General features: G+C 47.2%; 1 protein-coding gene across 7 annotated transcripts in view; it reads left to right on the top strand.

Annotated features, from left to right (window-relative positions):
• The window catches only part of lama5 (laminin, alpha 5), a 463,481-nt gene that overhangs the window by 321,870 nt on the left and 127,932 nt on the right, over positions 1 to 13,679 (top strand). For all 7 annotated transcript variants that reach the window (XM_049753597.2, XM_049753598.2, XM_049753599.2 and 4 more), the window contains 4 exons: positions 1,469 to 1,596; positions 1,662 to 1,742; positions 10,675 to 10,889; positions 10,969 to 11,069. In XM_049753597.2, coding sequence (XP_049609554.1) covers positions 1,469 to 1,596; positions 1,662 to 1,742; positions 10,675 to 10,889; positions 10,969 to 11,069 — 525 coding nt within the window. The remainder of the gene's footprint in view (positions 1 to 1,468; positions 1,597 to 1,661; positions 1,743 to 10,674; positions 10,890 to 10,968; positions 11,070 to 13,679) is intronic.

Raw genomic sequence — 13,679 nt, forward strand, 5'->3', positions numbered from 1 at the left:
GGCCAACAGCTCTATCTATACATCCTAGTGCCAGAAAGTCTGCCTTACTGGACCAGGTGTCAGGCAGGGGACAAGACGGAGGACTCGGATGCAGAGTCGTTTCTTTCTGGGATTTATTCCAGCAAGCACACTGAGCAAAAGTACAAATCAAATCGCCTCTTGCGAGGGAAAACACGTGGCAAAAAGTACAAACAAAAGGTGTCGCACTGAGGCGAGTCAAAAGGCTAAAAGTACAAATCAAAACGCCTCTTACGAGGGAAAACACGTAGCACAAAGTACCAACTAAAGGAGTCGCACTGGGGCGAGACAAAAAGGCGATGGGGACCAAGGCACAAACAAAAGCGTCGCTCGGTGGCAAGACAAAAAGGAGGGTTCTTACAGAGAGTTCGGACATCAAGGGATCGCTGGTGGTCGGGACGAGGCAAGACACACTGGCACAAGACAAGGGGAAGACACGGACTAAATACACACAAAAGGGCGGGGACACAGGTGATGACAATTAGTGTCGATTACGCAGGTGCACACAATCGGGATCAGGGAAGACAAGACAACCAAACACCGAGGACGGAAACACGAACTGAAACGGAAGGGATGACAAAATAAAACCGGAAGTAAAGTTACGACAATTGACGAGACAAAAAACTGAAAAAATAAACGCGACCGCATGACACCAGGCCCCATAAAATCCCACACGAGCGTGACCTGGTCACACTTAGGTTTACGAGTGAAATATACATCAATTGATCCATACATAAAGCGCTTTGTATTATAAGGTGCATTGTGGTATTTAAGTGTGCTTTATAGTGCGGAAAATAAGGTTAGTACTATGTTCCATATTTGGGGAGAAAATGTCTTCTATAAAAAGACAAGATTCTTGATTATCCATACCAGCAGTTATCCACAAGTTCTTTCACTTTCATCGAGTGGTCCTTTTCCCTCTAAAGCATATGTGTCAAACTCAAGGCCCGGGGGCCAGATACGGCCCGCCACATCATTTTATATGTCCCGCGAAGAAAAATTTTGCATCAATTTTGTGTCATTACTAAAATTACAAATTGTCTTAACATAAAAAAATTTGAGACATTGCTTGCAATTTTTATTTCTATTAGTCTTTTTGAAATATTTGAGCAGTTTTTTTTTTTAATTTCAAAACTATTTATTCATCTGTTTGTTTTGTAACCTATACTGTATATAGAAGACGTTGACAATCATAATGGCCCCCCGAGGGAAACTATGACTATGATGCGGCCCGCGACAAAAATGACACTCCTGCGGTTCTCACTTATAGTTTTCCCCAGTGAATTTGCACATATCTTTTTGATCATTTTAGAACTATGGATGTCGTTAGATTGTTATTTCACTCAACCTCTATATTTATCACTTTATGTATGCTTTATATAATTGTTTCCTAATGTCTAATTCTAATTTCTATCTGTTTTGTTGTTCTGTGTGCTTGTGTGTCTGCCAGAACTGTCAACACAACACTGCTGGTGACCATTGTGAGAAATGCCTGGGTGGTTTTGTCAGCAACAATGTTGATGGGCAGCTGCTATCGTGTTCCAGTTGTCCATGTCCACTAATAGAACCATCCAACAAGTCAGTACTCCAAAAAAAGATGAGACCGTCGCATCTGCACTAACTGACTAAGTTTGTGTCTGCAGTTTCGCCCTTGGTTGCGTGGAGAAAAACGAGCACATGCATTGCTTGTGCATGCCCGGTTACGCCGGACCGCACTGTGAAAGGTAAGCTAACAAAACAACAACAATTAGCACATTAACAGAACAGTGGAAGTAGGAAAATAAGAACATTGTTTGTTTTAGAACCACTTTGTCATTTTTGTTAGGCACTACCTTTCTTTTAAACTCAGCCACATGGGGTGTGCAGCCAGTACATTGTGAATGCCAGTCCCAAGCCTGGATAAATGAGTGTTGTGTCAGGAAGGGCATTCAACATAAAACAAGCCAACCAAAACATGCAGAGAACAAATCGATTTTCCGTACGAGATTGGTCGTAGCCCACGTTAAGAACGTCCGCTACCGGTGCGGTTGCCCAACAGGGTGCCGGTGGAAATTGGGCTACTGCTGGGTGAAGAAGTGTGTCATGGGCTTAATTTATTTGGTTTTAATTTGGACTTTGGTTTGTGTTTCTTTTGTTCAATGTCACATTTCCTTGTTCTCCTCATCGTCAATGTCTGTCTCGTCAAGTAATTGTTTCCACCTGTTGTCGTTAGCTCCACCCTCCTGTGTCTTTCAATCAGCTCCCTCAGCCACTTGTGTCGAGTCCAGGTGTTTCGAATGATCTCGTCAATTTGTTTTTATTTACTTCCCCTTTCTGATCATTCTTTGTTTGGTCACTATCATCTGTCCGATCTGCTGTGTGTTATGCTGTGCTTTGTGCTGCCTGGTCCAAGTCACGTCCGAATTTGTTGTGCTAGATATTTCAATATTTTGTTGCCTGTAGTTTTGACTTCCTGTTTCTTTAGTTTTTCTTGTGATCACCAAAGCTTGGAGCTTTTTGTGTTGAACATTTGCAGTTCTTGTTTTTCCCTTGATCATTAGTGCATTTTTGGACTGAACCACAGCCCTCGCTTCAATACTTCCCTGCATTTGGGTTCTCAATCCCACCCCGAATGTGACAAAGAGGAGGAAAACGTGTCCACAGAAAGCGGTAGAAGAGGAAAACTAGAAGGGTGGAAGTGAGAGATGGTACTTTGAATGTTTGTAGCATGACAGTTAAAGGGAGAGAGCTGGTTGACATGATGGAGAGGAGAAAAGCAGACATATTATCTGTGCAAGAGAACAAGTGGAAGGGAAGTAAGGGCAGGAGCATAGTTCAAGTTGTTGACATCTGGACAGCTTGAAGGAAGACAAGAAAGCTTGGTGGTGGAACGAAGATGTCCAGGAAAGCATGAGGAGAAAGAGGTTGTCAAAAAAGAAGTGATGCGTACAGAGAAAAGAGAAGTGGCAAAATCCAAGGAACAGGCATATAGTGCGCTGTACAATAAGTTCAACAGTAAAGAAGAAAAGGACTTGGACCGATTGGCCAGACAAAGGGACGGCGCTGGAAGGGATGTTCAGCAGGTTACGATGATGAAAGATGTACAGTGGAGATTTAAAGTTTAGACACTCCAGTTAGAAAATTCTATTAATGTCAAGGAAGAAGCCAAGAAAGGACATATAAAATCTCCAAAAGGCATCAAATTACAGGCGAGACATTGTTATTTGTGTTAGATTTTATTTCCATCGTTTTCAGTTTCAAAATAAGAAAACAAAATTGTGGCCTCTGCAAAGGTTTGGGCACCCTGCAGACCTAATACCTTGTGAAGCTGAAACTCGGTCTCATGGATAGTTCACAATCATCTGGAAAGACCAGTTGATGTCAATCTCAAAGGTGTTAAATGCCTAGACTCAACTGACCTTGCCCGAACACTCAGCACAATGGGTTCTTAAATCAAGATCTCAAAGACCAAGAAAAATATCACAGAACAGCTCACAGAATTGAGAGAACAGAAGTTCAAAACCCACATTTGACTGCACAATCCCTCCAGATTTCAGAATCATCTGGCAGACAATGAAGTTGTGGCACACGATTCCACTATAAAGAGATATGTACTTGTACAAATATGATCTTCATGGAAGTATCATCAGAAGAAAACCTCTTCCACGCCCTCACCACAAAAGACAGAGTTGGAAGTTTGCAAATGAACATACATCTTCCGGCGCTGTAGGAGACGGCAGCCTTTCCAGTAGCTCTCTTGTTTTTGACTATTTTTTGACTTTTTTCGACCTTTCGGATTATTTGATTTATTATTTATTTATTATTTTTTGTCTATTTTTCTTTGTTCTTTAACTGGTCAGCTCTTGACTTTTAAGTTTTAAGCTCTTGCTTTCTTTATTTATTCACTGCTTTTGGGAGTTAGTGGACACTTCTTTTTTATCATCATGCGACGCGGAGCCGGTTTACTCACATACTTGAAGGAGGAACTGTTATCGCTGAGAATAATGGGGCAAGCCGGACTACGACACGACATCCCGGTGGAGCTGAGGAGGAAGTACCGGGGCTGCAAAGCCGGTGCTAAGCTGAAAGCTAGGCGGTCGGAGAACCGGAGGAGATATAAACCATCGATTCCTTCCGTAATCATGGGGAATGTGAACTCCCTGTCCAACAAGATCGATGAGCTGACGGCGCTGAACAACCAGCGGACCTACAGGGAAAGCAGCGTGCTCATCTTTACGGAGACATGGCTAAACCACCTCGTACCGGATGCTAACGTGGACCTGCAGGGATTCACTATGGTGAGAGCCGACAGAGACGCCAAAGCTAGTGGAAAACGGAAAGGTGGGGGTCTGGTCGTGTATGTGAACCATCGCTGGTGTAACCCGGGACATGTTTCTGTAAAGACTGTGTTGTGCTGCCGGGACCTTGAGCTGCTAGCTGTTAGCTCGCGGCCATACTACCTGCCGAGGGAGTTCAGTCACGTGATTACCATCTGTGTTTACATCCCTCCGAGCGCGGACGCAGCCACTGCCTGTGAGACTATACACACTGTCACAGCCAGGCTAACGACTCAGCACCCCAATGCTTTTGTAATAATCTCTGGAGACTTTAATCATGCAACCTTGGACTCTACTCTGCCCGTTTTCCATCAGGCTGTTGACTGCCCCACAAGAAACAACAGGACAATAGACCTCATGTATGTCAATGTGAGGGATGCGTACAAGGCCACACCGCTCCCCCCACTGGGGAAGTCAGACCACAACCTGATCCACCTACACCCAGAGTACACCCCCCTGGTCAAAAAACAGCCCGTTGCAACCCGCACCATCAGGAAGTGGACCCCGGAGATGGAAAGTGTCCTGAGAGACTGTTTTAACACCACAGACTGGGATGTGCTGATCCATCCGCACCGTGAGGACATAGAGGGGTTGACACACTGCCTGACGGACTACCTGAACTTCTGCATGGATGTGGTCGCTCCTGTTAAGACAGTCCGCTACTACCCGAATAACAAGCCTTGGGTAACACGGGAGGTCAAAGCCGTCCTGAACAGGAAGAAAGCCGCCTTCAGGAGCAGAGACAGGGAGGCCATGAAGGCAGCACAGCAGGAGGTGAAACACTGTGTGAGGGAAGCCAAAGACACCTACAGGACAAAGGTGGAGCAGAAGCTGAAGGAAAACAACATGAGGGCCGTCTGGGAAGGTGTGAGGACTATCACGGGCCACAACACCAAGACCAGGGTCGTTGAAGGGACAATGGAGAGGGCGAACGAGTTGAACAACTTCTTCAATAGGTTTGATCGGCCCTCGACCCCCCCACCTCTACTGCAGCCATCTCTCCTTCCCTCCATAACACACCACCCCCGAAACAACACAGCACCCCCACCCTCCTCCTCTTGCCCCCCCACCCCAGATACCACAGCACCACCACTCTCCTCCTCCAGCCCCCCGACGCCAACACAAGCTCTGCCTTACTTCACAGCAGACCAGGTCAAGTCAAGTCAAGTCAAGTTTATTTGTATAGCCCTAAATCACAAACAGTCTCAAAGGGCTTCACATAGCCAAAATTGACAATTATTCTCAAAGCATCCCCTGATCATAAGCTCCCAAAAGAGAAACCTTGAGAAGGGACCACAGATGGAAGGATCCCCCTTTCAGGATCACCAGGTTATAATGGATGCAGAGAGTACACAAGTAATACATAATATGAAAATCAATGAAAAAAATGGATGTCGGAGGTGTCCTCGATTGTCCTAGCAGTGTCCTCAAGGGGGCCGAGCCGCAGCTCCCCCATCCCGAACTGGTCCCCGAGAATCCAGCCAGCCGCTATCCGCTTTTGAGCCACCTAACCCCCTCCCCAGCCGGGGAGGAGGTGGGCAGAGAGAACAGAACAAACTCCGGCCAAATCGGCCATCACAAGTTAGTTAAAGGCTATCTCATAGAAATGTGTCTTTAAACGTGTCTTAAATGTTTCTACTGAGGTAGTAGTTCTAATATCCATTGGTAGGGCATTCCAAAGCTCTGGAGCCCGAATAGAGAATGCTCTAGACCCTGCAGACATTTTCTTGGCCCTCGGTATAACTAAAAGACTAGCGTTTTGCGAACGAAGGTTACGAGACGGAACATAAGGAACGACTAGGTCGACGAGATATGAAGGCGCTAAGCCATGCAGTGCTTTGTAGGTTAGTAGAAGAACCTTGAAGTCACATCTTAAATGGACCGGGAGCCAATGTAATTCGGCTAATATTGGGGTAATGTGATCAAATTTTCTTGACCGTGAGAGCAGCCTCGCAGCGGCATTTTGCACTAACTGTAGACTTTTAATACTGGATTTAGGAAGACCAGAGAATAATACATTACAGTAGTCCAGGCGCGACGTGACGAACGCATGTATAATAGTTTCCGCATCCCCAGTCGAGAGGATAGGACGAATCTTAGCAATATTACGAAGGTGAAAAAACGCAATCCTGGTTATATTCTTAATGTGTTTTTGAAAGGAGAGCGTTTGGTCAAATATTACCCCGAGATTAGTTACCGTATCACTCTGAGTGATAGTACGGTTATCTATAGTTATAGTGGTTTCCTTAAATAAATGTTGATAACGAGTAGGACCAATTATCAACATCTCAGTTTTATCCGGGTTAAGACGAAGGAAGTTGAGAGACATCCATTGTTTAATCTCCGCAAGGCACGCCTCGAGATTACAGCAGTCCTGTGGATCTGTCATCGATAACGGCATATATAATTGGGTGTCATCCGCGTAGCATTGAAAACTAATATTATATTTACGTATTATGCCCCCAAGCGGAATCATATAAATATTAAATAAAATCGGTCCGAGTACCGATCCCTGTGGGACACCACAAGTAACATTATAAAGCTCAGAGGACGTATTACCATGGACCACTCGGTGCGTCCTGCCTGATAGATAGGAATTGAACCAGCTTAGTGCTGACCCTGAGATACCAACACAACTTTTAAGACGCCCTAATAAAATATCGAAGTCTACAGTGTCAAAGGCAGCACTAAGATCAAGTAGTAACAATACAGACGACGTATTTGAATCCATAGCTATGAGGAGATCATTAGTCACTTTAGCAAGTGCTGTCTCTGTAGAATGATTGGCTCTAAAACCAGACTGAAAAGAGTCATATCGATTATTATCGACCATGTAATCAATAAGCTGCTGTGCTACTACTTTTTCGAGAAGTTTTGCTATGAATGGGAGGTTTGAAACTGGCCTATAATTACTGAGACAGTCCGGGTCAAGATTTGCTCGCTTAAGTAGTGGTTTAATAATAGCGGTTTTAAAGGCCATTGGCACTATCCCAGAGGAAACAGACAGATTGATTATATTTAAGATGGACGGTCCTAAAATTGGAAATTTTTCTTTAAGTAGTTTGGCTGGAAGCGGGTCGAGTAAACATGTTGTTTGTTTAGCCGTACTAACCAATTTTGTAAGCATTTCAAGGGACACGCTTTTAAAATTTGAGAGATTGCATGATCCCCAGCGCTAGTAACCGGCGGAGCGATTGGCATGGTATTCTTGATCTCGTCCCTAATGGACTCAATCTTTTGAGCAAAAAATTTCATAAACTCGTCAGCTGAGTGGAAGGAGCTATCGGGGGTCGGCTGGCGCAGAGTTAGCTTTGCCACTGTATCAAATAAGTATTTAGGATTATTTTTATTAAGATTAATGACTTGCGAAAAATAACGAGTTTTTGCTAAAATAAGCGCATCTTTATATTTCAGGAGGCTGTCCTTCCATGCCTGATGGAAAACCTCAAGTTTGGTTAAACGCCATCCGCGCTCATGCTTTCTAGATAATTGTTTAAACGTACGTGTTTCATCTGTGAACCACGGAGTTGGCCATCTACGGCGAGTTTTCAGACGTAGCGGTGCCACAGAGTCGATGGCTTTTAATAATGTCGCATTGAATTCATTTGTAAGATTATCGACAGAGCCACTGTACGCGGGAAACATGGCGGTTGCCGGCGACAGTAACTCAGATAGCGCAGTTGCAGTCATGGAGTTAAAATTACGGCTGCTATAATTCTGATTGCTCTCTTGTCTTTGACAAGGAACTAAAATTTCAAATTTTATTAAAAAAAAAGGTCAGAGGACAGCTGAGGAAGCTTCGACCCAGGAAAGCACCAGGCCCGGACAAGGTGTGTCCCAGACTACTGAAAACCTGCGCTGCTGAACTGGGGGAACCACTTCAACGGATCTTCAACCTCAGCCTGCAGCTGGGGATAGTGCCTACACTATGGAAGACATCCTGCATCACGCCGGTTCCTAAAAAGACCCGGCCCAGTGAACTGAATGACTTTCGGCCGGTGGCACTCACTTCACACCTGATGAAGACATTGGAGCGGCTCTTCCTCGGTCTCCTCAGACCTCAAGTGCGACATGCTCAGGACTGCCTGCAGTTTGCATACCAGTCAGATGTTGGAGTGGAGGACGCCATCCTCCACCTACTGCACCGAGTTCACTCCCACCTGGATAAGGGAAGCGCCACAGCGAGGATTCTGTTCATAGACTTCTCCAGTGCGTTCAACACCATCCAGCCCCCCCTGCTCAGAGACAAACTGGGCAGGATGGGAGTGGACCCATACATGGTGACCTGGATCTCCAGCTACCTCACAGACAGGCCACAGTACGTCAGACTAAAAGACACCATCTCTGACACTGTGGTCAGTAGCACTGGAGCCCCACAGGGCACAGTGCTGGCCCCTGTACTCTTCACCTTGTACACCTCAGACTTCTGTTACAACTCTGAGCTGTGTCACATACAGAAGTACGCGGATGACACAGCCATTGTCGGGTGTATCAGGGACAATAGAGAGGAGGAGTATAGGAGCCTGGTGGGGGATTTCGCCACCTGGTGCCGTGCCAACCAACTGGAGCTCAACATCTCCAAGACCATGGAGCTGGTCATAGACTTTGGGAGGAACAGGCCTAAGCCTAGGCCCGTACTGTTGGAGGGGGCTGAGGTGGAGGCTGTGGACTCCTACAAGTACCTTGGGGTGTGGCTGGATAAAAAACTGGACTGGTCAACTCACACCAACCACCTTCACAGGAAGACACAGAGCAGGATGTACTTCCTGAGGAGACTACGTTCTTTTAACATCTGCAACAAACTCTTGGAGATGTTCTACCAGTCTGTGGTTGCCAGTGTCCTGTTTTACACCGTGGTGTGCTGGGGCAGCAGCACATCGAAGAAGGACACCTCCAGACTGGACAAACTGGTCAGGCGAGCCGGCTCTCTGATCGGCAAGAAGCTGGACTCACTGGAGACGGTGGCAGAGGCAAGGACACTGAAAAAACTGTTGGACATTATAGACAATGTCAGTCACGCTCAGCACACTGTCATCACTAATCAGAGGAGCCGGATCAGTGGGAGACTGCTCCTCCCCAATTGTAGGACAAGCAGACTGAAGAACTCCTTTGTCCCCCAAGCCATCAAGCTATTCAACTCCTCACTGGGGGGGAGGAGGTGACATGGACATGAACAGGGACATGGAGATGCTTGTAATAACTGTACACATTCACACGTCAATATACAATGTGCAATATTATGGCAACTACTGTGTAGTGTTTTTACCTCCCTCAATTTTCTTGCCTAGTTTATCTTTTTGCCTCTTTTACATTTCATTGCTAACTCTTGCACTGTGTGTATTTCTGCATCTTCTGTATATCTTTATCTCTTGTGTTTTTTCTTGTGTATTTTGTATTTTACTGCTACTGGACACAGAATTTCCCTGAAGGAGTAATCCCAAGGGATTAATAAAGTTGAGTCTAAGTCTAAGTCTACACTTGAACCTCAAATTTTATGTGAAGTTAGGGGTCCAGAATTTGGGAAGCTTGTTAACCCCCAAAGCAAGTTATTTAGAAAGTCTTGAAAGTGTAATGAATTCAGAGCCACACATACAAGTGTATGGGGATATTGCAGTTTAAGCAGTCATAAAGATTAAACAGCCCTTACTGATCTGTGGTCGCACAATGGAGTGCTGTTCTGACTTCTTCTTATAAAACACTTTTAAATTAGTCACGGAAATTAAATCACTCGCGCTAGTCATTTACTTGGTACGGTCTTTATATCGTCCATTTAAAATACTACTGTATTTTCCGCACCATAAGGCGCTTCGGGTTAAAAGTCTCATACTCAATTCCAGGACCTTTTTCTTTACTCAATCCACACATAGAATGCACCGTATACATGCCATGACTTACGGTAAAAAAACAAACAAAACAAAAAAAAAGTCACAGGAGCAAAACAGTGTGTTCAGTTGTACTTTATTCTACTATTTACTGTATTGTACTCACATTGTTAATCGATATTAATACGCAAATCCATCAAAGTCCTCATCTTCTTTATCCAAATCAAACAGTTGGGCAAGTTCGCCATTAAACATGACAAGTTCCTACTTGTCATTCTCTTGTCATTGTCACGTTATTTACTTTATATACCTTTCTTTTACCATAGTCCACACGTGCACGTATAATAAAAGCACAACTTAAAAATAAAAACACCACATTTGACATTTTAATAATACTTGCACACATGTATGACAAGTATTACTACAAAACCACACTATTGTAACATGCTGACTGCACAAACTTTTTTTTTTCCAACTTTTTTTTTTAAACACTGTTTTTAACATTGGCCTCTTGACAGGTGCGCCCCCGGATACTATGGTAACCCTATGGTGCTGGGCAGCACATGCCAACCATGCAATTGCAACGGCAATACAGACCCCAACATGCTGTTCATCGACTGCCACCCACTGACGGGCGAGTGTCTGAGCTGCATGCACAACACAACAGGGCCTCGCTGCAACGAGTGTGCTGCTGGTTACTACGGTGATGCCATCGCTGCCAAAAACTGCACCCGTACGTCTGAGTGATTATAGGTCAACAAAGTTGTTGTTTGATCAGCACGCCTTTAAAACCTGTTGTTGTTGTTGTACAGAATGCATTTGTTCACCATGTGGTACCGATTCATGCAACCCGCACACTGGGCAATGTCGCTGCAAACCCGGAGTGATTGGACCTTACTGCGACCGCTGTCAGGTGTGTTGACAACACGTGACTGTCTCAATTGACCACACATTAAAAAACTGTCATTTTAGTGCTTACAGTTGAATTTATCTCCGTTTCAGATAATGTTCACACTGCTCAGATTAGTACAGTAGCTCCCATCATACCTGAGGGGGAGGGGGGTTAGACAACCACGGATATACCTGTTCACTGATTGATTTTTTATCATTTTGTTTGTTTTCTTCTTTGGAAGCTTTTTTAATTTAAAAAGACTTACTGGAAGTTATTCAAGAAAGTAGTAGTTAAAAAAAGATATCTATTAATAATAACCCCTCCGTGAGTCGTCACCTTATCGTGGTGGAGGGGTTTGCGTGCCCTTATGATCCTAGGAGCCATGTTGTCGGGGGCTTCATGCCCCTGGTAGGGTCACCCATGGCAAACAGGTCCTAGGTGAGGGGCCAGACAAAGCACGGCTCACAGAAGCCCCTTATGACGATTGAAATAAATGTACTTCGTTTTCCCTCGCCCGGACGCGGGTCACCGGGGCCTCCCTCTGGAGCCAGGCCTGGAGGCGGGGCTCGAAGGCGAGCGTCTGGTGGCCGGGCCTTCGCCCATGGGGCCCGGCCGGGCATAGCCCGAAAAGGAAACGTGGGTCCCCCTTCCCATGGGCTCACCACCTGTGGGAGGGGCCAAAGGGGTCGGGTGCAATGTGTGCTGGGCGGCAGCCAAAGGCAGGGACCTTGGCGGTCTGATCCCCGGCTGCAGAAGCTGGCTCTTGGGACATGGAATGTCACCTCTCTGGCTGGAAAGGAGCCCGAGCTGGTGTGCGAGGCAGAAAAATTCCGACTAGATATAGTCGGACTAGCCTCCACGCACAGTTTGGGTTCCGGTACAAGCCCTCTCGAGAGGGGCTGGACTCTCTTCCACTCTGGAGTTGCCCACGGTGAGAGGCGTCGAGCAGGTGTGGGTATACTTATTGCCCCCCGGCTGGGCGCCTGCACATTGGGGTTCACCCCGGTGAACGAGAGGGTAGCCTCCCTCCGCCTTCGGGTGGGGGGACGGGTCCTGACTGTTGTTTGTGTCTATGCACCAAACAGCAGCTCAGAGTACCCACCCTTCTTGGGGTCCCTGGAGGAAGTGCTGGAGAGCGCTCCTTCTGGGGACTCCATCGTTCTACTGGGTGACTTCAATGCTCACGTGGGCAATGACAGTGAGACCTGGAAGGGCGTGATTGGGAGGAACGGCCCCCCCGATCTGAACCCGAGCGCTGTTCTATTGTTGGACTTCTGTGCTCGACATGGATTTTCAATAATGAACACCATGTTCAAGCATAAGGGTGTCCATGTCTGCACTTGGCACCAGGACACCCTAGGCCGCAGTTCGATGATCGACTTTGTAGTCGTGTCATCGGATTTGCGGCCGCATGTTTTGGACACTCGGGTGAAGAGAGGGGCGGAGCTGTCAACTGATCACCACCTGGTGGTGGGTTGGCTCCGATGGTGGGGGAAGATGCCGGTCCGACCTGGCAGACCCAAACGCTCTGTGAGGGTCTGCTGGGAACGTCTGGCAGAATCTCCTGTCAGGAAGAGTTTCAACTCCCACCTCCGGCAGAGCTTTTCCCACGTCCCGGGGGAGGCGGGGGACATTGAGTCTGAGTGGACCATGTTCCGCGCCTCCATTGTTGAGGCGGCCGACCGGAGCTGTGGCCGTAAGGTCGTTGGTGCCTGTCGTGGCGGCAATCCCCGAACCCGCTGGTGGACACCGGCGGTAAGGGATGCCGTCAAGCTGAAGAAGGAGTCCTATCGGGCCGTTTTGGCCTGCGGGACTCCGGAGGCAGCTGACAGGTACCGGATGGCCAAGCGGAACGCGGCTTCGGCGGTTGCTGAGGCAAAAACCCGGGCGTGGGAGGAGTTCGGTGAGGCCATGGAGAATGACTTTCGGACGGCTTCGAGGAAATTCTGGTCCACCATCCGGCGTCTCAGGAGGGGGAAGCAGTGCAACGTCAACACTGTTTACAGTGGGGATGGCGTGCTGCTGACCTCGACTCGGGACGTCGTGAGTCGGTGGGGAGAATACTTCGAAGACCTCCTCAATTCCACCTACACACCTTCCATTGAGGAAGCAGGGCCTGGAGACTCTGAGGCGGATTCTCCAATCTCTGGGGTCGAAGTCACTGAGGTAGTTAAAAAACTCCTCGGTGGCAAGGCCCCGGGGGTGGATGAGATCCGCCCGGAGTTCCTAAAGGCTCTGGATGTTGTGGGGCTGTCATGGCTGACACGCCTCTACAACGTTGCGTGGACATCGGGGACAGTGCCTCTGGATTGGCAGACTGGGGTGGTGGTTCCCCTCTTTAAGAAGGGGGACCGGAGGGTGTGTTCCAATTACAGGGGAATCACACTCCTCAGCCTCCCTGGTAAGGTCTATTCAGGGGTGCTGGAGAGGAGGGTCCGTCAGGAGGTCGAACCTCGGATTCAGGAGGAGCAGTGTGGCTTTCGTCCTGGCCGTGGAACAGTGGACCAGCTCTACACCCTCGGCAGGATCCTCGAGGGTGCATTGGAGTTCGCCCAACCAGTTCACATGTGTTTTGTGGACTTGGAGAAGGCGTTCGACCGTGTCCCTCGGGAGGTTCTGTGGAGGGTGCTT

The sequence above is a fragment of the Syngnathus scovelli genome, chromosome 2 (assembly GCF_024217435.2).
Source record: "Syngnathus scovelli strain Florida chromosome 2, RoL_Ssco_1.2, whole genome shotgun sequence".
NCBI classification, from domain to species: domain Eukaryota; kingdom Metazoa; phylum Chordata; class Actinopteri; order Syngnathiformes; family Syngnathidae; genus Syngnathus; species Syngnathus scovelli.